Source organism: Phaethon lepturus, unplaced genomic scaffold, assembly GCF_000687285.1.
Source record: "Phaethon lepturus isolate BGI_N335 unplaced genomic scaffold, ASM68728v1 scaffold6049, whole genome shotgun sequence".
Taxonomy (NCBI): domain Eukaryota; kingdom Metazoa; phylum Chordata; class Aves; order Phaethontiformes; family Phaethontidae; genus Phaethon; species Phaethon lepturus.
This window is the reverse complement of record NW_010562643.1, coordinates 48,873-58,139: the sequence shown is the minus strand read 5'-3', so window position 1 is coordinate 58,139 and position 9,267 is coordinate 48,873. Positions and strand designations below refer to the sequence as shown.

Below are 9,267 nucleotides of genomic sequence, written 5' to 3'. Positions count from 1 at the left end.
TTAAATACCAGTATTGTTTTCCTTCAGTCAAAAAAAGAAACATACTGCAAAGCAGCACAACAGTTTACAGCAAAGTTGAGAGTACAAATTTAAAACCAAAATCATGCAACTTTCACTAGATTTCAAATTCATATTCACCTTTTTCAACATGGCACTTATCAGCACATCAGGAGAACACATAGTATGATTACAGAGAGAAAAAAATGAAAACAAAACAAAACAAAGGTGTCTTAGAAGTTTTCACTACCATCCATGGAATTTTTCATTTCAGAATTTGACCTCATTACTCCTATACACTCCCTGCTTTAATAGCTTAAATAACTTCTCCATCACCTCAATATTTACATCTTTTGGATGCTGACAAGCATGCTATATTGTATACCTCACTACAACTTCTGACAAGGGAGACACAAGTTTAGTCACAAGTCAAAATAATGGGAAACACACAGAAACAGTAGAATATAGGAGGTACAAAAAAAGCACCATAGTTTAGTGTCAGCTGCAAGTTATTTGAGAATTCAAACTCATTTTGCAAATTAGCACTCCTTTTTTAAATCTATGTCCAGAGTAAGTGATCTGTTTGTGATTTTTAAATGAAGCGTTTTACTGAAATTCACTCCGTTGAATATAGCAGGTGTTTTATTTAAGAAAAGGAAAACAAAGTTGGACTCCAACTCTGCTGGTCACTGCAATATTAAGAATTTAATGGCTTTACCTCCTACTACATAGTTTTATGTTAGTTTTGTCTATAACAAAAAATAGTTATTTGTTGTGAGTGAAACTTAGTTAATACTAACCAGTAGCGTTTTCACTGATACCTCCTGAATCAGTAACTGTTTCAGCAGGCAAGCTCTGAGCAAGTTCCAGTTTCTCAGGGATATGCAGGTATTTAATAGTAGATATTTGTGTAACAGAGGAAAGAGAAGATCCTGAGGACACTGAAGAACCTGATGAGCGAGTATCTTCCAGGCTTGCTTCCATGATTGGGCTGTAAATAAAGTCATCAACTATTCAGACTTTCAGAAGATACAGTGTTTAGATAATGCCAGCCTAGTGACTATGAAAGCATGCTGTGCACTCCAGACTTCTTTATGTTAAAAGAAGTCCTCTCCCATCTTTAGTGAAAAATCGACAGTTATGTCAGGGCTTCATTTTAGCTTCAATGATTGTTTATACTCAGAATCTTAGTCTACAGACAAAATTTATCTTCTCTTCCATTATATATGACTGCTACAACAGAAGATATACTGAATATTTATTACTCCCTTAGCTACTAAAATTCAGACCTACAGTACTTTTAAAGAAGCAGAGGGTTAGGTGGGAAATAACTCTTGCTCTTCCCTCTTAATTATAATCAGCATGGTTTCCCAGGAAACTTGTCAAGTAAACAAACACCTTCTAGCATGGTTTACATGTTTACATACTAACAGGTAGCAAATCAAACTCAGTTTTAAATTAAGAGACCCTGATATCATTGTAAAGAAAGAAGCATCCATTATAAGAAACAGGAGGTTGTTTGCCAGGTTTTTTTCTTCTCTCCAGCTTTTCTGCTCTGCAGAACGAACCTAAGCCATAATCACCAGATGCATTTTATATACTAAAATAACTACAGAAGCATACAAGTATAAAAGGAACTGATGATTCTACTTTTCATCTCTAGTTACAAAGACAGAGTGTGAATTTCTTTGCAAGTTATTTGGTAGAAAAAGCATGGAGTTAAGTCCCACAGCAGTAATGCTAAAAAGCCAAGTGGGCTTGCTATTACATCTTAAATCTGCTCAAGACAAAATGGACCGCGAGCTAGAGAAATGGCTGTCTTCAGTGCATTGTGATCGCTTCAGAAAACTGTTTCTTCAGCAACAGAATAGTAAAACCACAACCAATGAAAGATACACAGGAAAAGGGGCTTAAGATACTTTGTTGTTAATTACCTCAGTTTATTTACACAAAGAGCTTCATTGTACACTCCTTCACAAACGGGTGTTCCCTGATTCAGAGGTGCACTCTTAGATTCTGGACAGTCTTCCTTCAGGACACTCTGTGAAAAAGCAGGAGCTGGGACTCTCTGAGCTACCACCCCATGAAAGGGTGTTGAGGCCAGATGGGCAGCCCTAACAAAGTCACACGTGTCTTCTGGGTTGGCACAAAGGGTTTTGTTCTTGTAGGAGCCGGTCACAATCGCATCTTCAGTTAAAGGTTCAATTCCATTCAGCTCATCCTGAAAAAAGCAGGAAAAGACAGTGAAAAGCTTGTAGATTTTATGTCATCTTTTTAAAATGTACTTAAAAGCTGAACATTTCTCTCCCCTTTTTTCCACCCCACCATCTTCCAACATGAATCTGACAGTCTTCATGTACGCTACTTATATTGTTCATTCAAATCGAGTAATTGAACCCTAACTGTAATATAGTTGCATATATTTTTTCCAACTAGAAAGCAGAGCTTTGTTACCCTCCAGAGTGCTGTAGAGCAGCCATGAACACTTAAAGGCTATTTAGTATCTACCACTCCAGAAGTACATTTCAGTTCAGGTATGAGTACATTATTAAAGTGTTTACTAAAATGTTGGGCATTGAAGACACATAGGCCATGTAAAGCAGCACTATGCAGTTATCCAGACTGACTCTAGAACCAGAATCAGCATAATGTTTACCATGCTTAACCCCTGCTAAGTATTTCATATTGTAGCTGTACATAAAATGGTTCTCAGCTCAGAATAAAATCCTCTCACTCAACCAGTCTAAAGGTCTATGGCAGCATGCAGTAACTAAGTCCTTTGGTGAGGTATCAACTACCACCTCTGTTGAAAGCTTTACAAACATCTGCAAAACTGCCACATAAAGACACACAGCTTAGGAAACAAGATACAAAGGTTTAAGGGAGTCAAGTGTAAGGTACTTCAGGTGAGGAACATAGGAGCTGAGATGCTTGTTTGGATGTGTGGCAAGTGGATGAGCAGGAGGCAGCATTTAAGAGTACAACTCTTCATTACACAACTTTTTTAAAGTTTCAGAGCGGCCACTAATCAGTTGCTTAAAATTTGGACGACTCCTTACCATCATCTCCATATTGGCCACCTTAAAACCTATTAAAAACATCAAAATTTCCAGTGTAATCTTAACATCACCCAATTCAAATATTGACATGCCAGACAGAAGTTTAGAATCCTTGCTTATCTCACACCATGTCATTCCAGCCAATCTCACTCAGTTCAACAGTAGGACATTTTATGTTGGTTTCTCCTTGACAGGAAATCTGCTATGGTATAAACTGTTTCCTTACACAGGCTTCTGGTGGTATGTTTTCCTTTGCAGTTAGAGAATCTGAAGGTTTACGAACAGCAAGAGGGCGACAGGCACTTTTCTGTGTATGATCTGCAGAACAACTAAGATAGTTACATTGCATTAAATATTTATTAAGGTAGCTTCCGATCTCCAGCAGACATTCCTCTCAAGAGTTTAAGTCTACTGACAATTTCAATCTACCACGTTTTACTACAGAACTACCAGTAATCTGCAATATATACAGTTCTTCAGAATAAAGAGAGTTTATATGGCAGCTTAAATAATTCTAGATTTAGGAGGAAATGTTCTGTTGTTCCTCATCATGGACTTCACAAGTAGAGTAATGAAATAAAACAAAAAATAAAAACAAAATTAAAAACCACCCCACATCCATACAAGAAGCAGTACTGTATTTTAGCTGCTACAGAACGTGATCTGATACTTCAGTTTCCCCTCCCTCTGAAATCTAGGTCTTGAATAATTCAACCTTTTATTCTGATTTGTTGAAGTAGAGGATTCATCAAATATGGAGAAAAACGTAGCAGGATCCGGTGGGGGAAGGAGACCTACATCTGTAAAGAAAAAACAAAGAGGCTCTATCAACAGTTTTTCCAAACAGCATATCCAATGTTACTTAAAATGTTTAATACACAGCCTTAAAAATACCAGTCCTAGCAGGAAGTTACAGAACTGACATTTAAAGAAAACTGTTTTAAAAGGCTTCATTTTGTCATGTTAATGAACCACACTTTTACCACCATATTACATTAGCTAGCTTGCTCTTTTTAGAATATGTTTCTGAATTTGTACCTTTTTTCCCAAGGCTGGCCTCATCTCTCTGTTCCTCCTGTTCATCCTCAGACTCTACAAAAACACTTCCCCTCTGTGTATCTGGGCATACATCACAAGACTGGATAACCTCTGTCAACAGTAACAGTAGTCAATTTGGGTCAAAAGTAAGTTTCTTCAGCACACAGCCTTACCAACAACACGACAATATATTAAGTCTGACTGTATTCCTCTACCAAATCCTCTGATACTATCTTAAGGCCTTCTTTGTCCTCAAACTTAATGTGTTAAACTCTTTTACAGATTTTAGTAAGACTGCATACATGAAAGTGTGAAGAAAGCTCTTCAGCTATTAAAAGGAAAAAAGCTCTTCTGCTTGAAAGGCCTTTCAAATAATGACAGTTCTCAGACCTCAGATGCTCAGTCTTTTGCTGAATATGGTTAAAAGCACTCAACACTACCACATTCTCATTTTCATTCTTCTAATTCACCTAGGCTTTTGGTTTTAGTTTGTTGCAGTCTTGCTATTTATACAAAAGAACACTTCCCTTCAACACGGCCTTCTCCTTAATGGTAAAAAATTTAAATACTTACCCTCAGAACAGGGTGGTTTATGTAGTTGAGTATATTTAGAGACTGGGCATTCACTGTGAAAAAGATACAAACTTGATTCTTATATTTTACACACCTTCACAAAACATAAGCAAATTTTGTAAAAAAGGTAAGCCAAGCTGACATATGCTACTTGTAAGAAGTTAAGATCCCTCAGACAGATAATTGAAATTATATAGGGACAGATTACAGATCCTGGTTACAGGCTGATGCCTAGGGGTATATTCCATTCTCTGCAGAAACAGGGTATCTGTTAGTGATCCGTGTTACCTATACCTAATTATCCCACAAATTCTCTCATTGCTAGCAAAGAAAGTCCTGTATTACCTTTGTAACTGAGGCTGTTTCTCCCCAACTTCTGTTGCACTTGAAAAAGTAAATCCTTGCAATCCCAAAGGCGGTGAAGCTTCTGTTATCTCTGTTGGCTGTAGAAACAAAACCATATTTTGGTTCTACAGTGATGGAATCACAAGCCATGCAACAAGGTTCCAAGAACATTATAATAAACCTGTGTAGGTCATTAGAGCCCTAATGGATTAATAATTGTCTTTAGACATTTTTATTTGTACTTAGTTTACTTGCATGAAAAAAGTCCATTCTTATTTTTTAGTGTAGTTAAAATGCATAATTTTACTCTTTACAACTGTATATAACTTTCATAGGAGATTTTAGTTATATTGCAACTATTAAAGGCATATGTAAGAAATTACATAGCTTACAGCAAATTCACAACACTTTGTATTTCATTATTTAAGATATTTACTACTAAGGCATTGTTTTGGAAATGGGGAAGGAGGAAAGAGAGCATGCATGCATACGTTATTAGCTCAACTGATGAAATTGGGAAAAGGAAAAGCTTTAAAATAATTACTTTTCACTTGTTATTTGCAACTTACAAGAAAACAGGGGTTTAAACACTACCTAGCAATGACAGACAAAAATATATTTGCTTGGAAGTTACTCTGCTGAAGACTGGTCTATGTAGAAAAGGAAAAAAAAATCTAATACATAATAGAGCATACTACTCCCTATAAAACTTAGGGACAAATCATATGGCTTTGTGTACTGGTGTTAGCTGGAATAGAGTAAATTTTCTTCATAGTAGCTGGTATGGTGCCATGTTTTGGATTTTTGACCAAAACAACATTCATAACACACTGGTGTTTTGGCTATTGCTGAACAGTGCTTACACAGCATCAAGGTCTTCCATTCCTCATGCTGCCCCACCAGTGAGTAGGCTGGGGGCACACAAGTTGGGAGGGGACATAGCTCTGACAGCTGATGTAAACTGACCAAAAGGTATTCCACACCATATTACATCATGCTCAGCAATGAAATCTGGAGGAAGCTGGGCCGGCGGGGGGGGGGGCAGGGATGATGTTCAGAATTACGACATCTGTTTTCCCAAGTAAAATAACTTATCAATACTTGTAACACTATGAAACTTGAAGTCCTTGATTTGCATTCCTACAGTGAAATTATATGGCTTGGGGGCAAGCCAGGGAGAAGAAAAGAAATATGTCTCTGAGCATTCATTTACTGGGTGATGTATGTGTACCATAGGCTGAAGCATCCTTTCAAAAAAAGGTTTAGAAGCATTAGCTGAAGAGAAACTTATTAGATATTATTCCTCCTTTGGTACTTTTACTTAAGATAGTAGCTATTTGTAAAAGAGCAGTTAAACTAGGACAATACCTGTTCACACGGTTGTTGCTGCTTGTCGTCTTCCTTCTTCTTTAATTTCTTCTCCAGCTCCTCAATTTTCCTTTGTATTTCTTCCTTTTTCTGTGCTATGGCCTGCATCTCCTCTAGGGAAGAAAAGCTTTTAAGGCACAATGCATATTTCACATGCAATCTGTGGCTAAAGCCTGCATTATTTTTAAAGGGGCTAAAACCTCTGGTCTTCTTTCCCCTTTTCACAGCCTACATGTAAAGCTGCCAGATATGTTACTTCCTCTATACCTCAGAGCAGTTGAATAACTATTCCAGTAGAAAGAAAGAAAAATAGCTGCAATAACTGACAGCTATATGCTGATAGGAAGCAAGTATAATTTTATGATTCCATCTCAGAAAACTTTGTCATCCCATTTTCAAGCATACCTTCGGTTTTCTTTTTTGCTTGCTTTCTGTAGATCTCAGCTCTGATCTCTTCCAAAGAAAATTCTTCGACTCCAGCATAAACTTTATCTTTACAGTACATCACCACCTCTTTCTTTTCTTGAGTACCCTGCTGATGACTCTGCACTCGCTGTAGTGGATCCTCCTCTTTCTCAGGTTTGCGAGCACTTAGAACACGGTTTATGCTGGGTTCAATTTTGCAGGGAGTCCTGGAAAAACATGCAGTTATTACTTTGATTATATGTGCTTCACTGTAACAGAGAAAAGCAAGCATAGGAGAGAAAATAACTAATTTCAGAACCTAGATGTAGAATAGTCTAAAGACATTCTGTTCTGTGATGGAAAAAACAAACAAGAAAAATGGAATGATAGCACCTAAAAGGCAAGCATACCAACTCAGAACTGTGTAATCAAAAAAAAAAAAATTTAAGTGTCCTATTAAAAAAAAAAACACAAATAAAAAACACACTGAAAAAAAAAATCACTGTAAAGGAGTCAGTAGCAGTCTGTTTCTTAGCTTGAACGTGCTTTCTGGAAGCGCTACATGCTAATTTCAGGACACAGGAACCAGAATTTGTACAGTTTTCCAGATACCAGTAATCCAGATGACTCCAACAATTATCTGTACCTTAATAAAAGATGATCTGAACAACTGACCTTGAAAAAAAAAAAAGCACGTTAACTGGTATGTGGGTAAACAGTTAGTTCAAAAGAAAATTCAGCGCACAGTTTCAAGATAGCTGTTTTGTTTTGCATGTGATTGGACTCACAACCCTAAGACCACCTGGGAGATTATGAGGCAAACAGGTGCTTCTCATGGTTGGGGTTTCGTAAAGCTCTCTTTTGGGGGATGGGGGCTTATTACCAAGATCACTACAGGGTCCTTCTACCCAAATCTCCAGATGACAACTGATGGCATGATTTGTAGCATATTTATACAGTTTCAAGGCAACACCTTCACACTTGATTTGGTTGATGACCATGGCATCATGGGAAAATGGACTTGAAGGCAGAAAAAAAATACCTACTTTTAAATTTTCAACTACATAATATTAAACTATGTACAAACTCTCTGCTCAAATTGCTTAAAGCTAATTTAGCATGTTCAGTTCCCACCCATTCCTTCCTTTTCCCTGGTAGAAAATGATGCTGCCTTCTGTAAATAATATGTCTTCACCTAAGAGAGACCAGCACATCAAGAGACCTAATTCCATGAAATCACTGACTTTCAGAAGCAAGAAATAGTCTTCTAACTAGACAGAAAATTAATTTTTTACATATTCTTAAACTAAATTATGATATGTCCTTGGTCAGAGCTAGTCTGCAGTCCACATGCAACATGCAAAACCCACAGGAAAAATCCATGCTGTTAGCCACCTTTCAGCATTCTTTGATTATATGCAATTCAGAGCAAGGAAGCTGTCTAATATCAAACATTCTTTTCCACTTCTGTCTTAGGAAGAGCCTATGCTTTCTATGGCCATCGTTAGCCACAGAATAAGAAAGTTAAGCAGCTTTGCAAAAATAATGTGTTTTCCTTTGCTGTAACAAAACAGAGCAATCCCATCTCCTGGGATTTATCAGCATTTCAGTGAGCACAGTACAAGCAGAAAGGTAATTTCAGGCAAAACAGCATATTCCTCGATAACCTGAGCAACACTGTCGTCATGGAAACTGATAGCTTGTTTCAGAATAAAACTCCAGATAGAATCCTATAGAGTTCCCAAAATAGAAGAAAACAGCAATAAGCCTGACTCAATTCATGGCTACTTTTATCGAAAACAGCATTCCAAGAGAGGTAACAGCGTTTTTGTGTAAACGTACAGAATTAAGTTATTAAACTACTCAGCATCTATAAATATGATGAGTCCCACATAACGAGCACCAATAGTCAAATACTTCCCATGTCCTTATGCATCCTCCACTGAAACCTTGCCATCAAGCAAAAGTACTAAGAGCTTCCATGTTGACAGGTTTTTTTTTTTTTTTTACATTCTTGTAGGTGTGGAGGTTTGACTACTTGGCAAAACAAGTCAGAACCTTACAAAGCAGCTTTGAGAATTTCAATGCAACCCCCATTTCAAACTGAAGACTCACATAACTTGTTGCTGAGCTGATTCTTCCACATACGGGGTGAAATTGGGCAGTGGGCAGGGCACTTCTATACCAGAATTTGCATTGCTGCGAGGACGCTGAGGAAAGAAGAGTCAATGTTAACAGCTTAAACATTCATGTTCAGACTCTACGTTACTCTATACTCTGAATGTCCCTTTTCAAAGTGCTTGGCTCATTTGTAGTTTTTGTTATTTAAAATTAAATATGTAATTAAATAAATTTAACCTGATAGACTTATTAATTTACAAGATTAATTCCATTCTGATACATAAACAGATCATCAGCTGAGCATCTAAAAAACAAGACACACTCCTCCTGCATGTCTTCATCAGTACCTAGTTTCTGTTAT

The 9,267-nt window shown here is 37.1% G+C and overlaps 1 protein-coding gene across 1 annotated transcript in view; it reads right to left on the bottom strand.

The window, feature by feature from the left end:
* Positions 1-797: 797 nt before the first annotated feature.
* Positions 798-9,267, bottom strand: part of BUB1B (BUB1 mitotic checkpoint serine/threonine kinase B) — a gene marked incomplete at its 3' end in the record, with an annotated part of 13,733 nt that continues 5,263 nt past the window's right edge. Inside the window, exons 7-16 of the mRNA XM_010294331.1 lie at positions 8,901-8,995; positions 6,786-7,012; positions 6,381-6,493; positions 5,013-5,110; positions 4,668-4,720; positions 4,095-4,175; positions 3,772-3,856; positions 3,283-3,385; positions 1,932-2,218; positions 798-988 (exon numbers count right to left, since the gene is read on the bottom strand). Of these exons, the coding sequence (XP_010292633.1) occupies positions 798-988; positions 1,932-2,218; positions 3,283-3,385; positions 3,772-3,856; positions 4,095-4,175; positions 4,668-4,720; positions 5,013-5,110; positions 6,381-6,493; positions 6,786-7,012; positions 8,901-8,995 (1,333 nt within the window). The remainder of the gene's footprint in view (positions 989-1,931; positions 2,219-3,282; positions 3,386-3,771; positions 3,857-4,094; positions 4,176-4,667; positions 4,721-5,012; positions 5,111-6,380; positions 6,494-6,785; positions 7,013-8,900; positions 8,996-9,267) is intronic.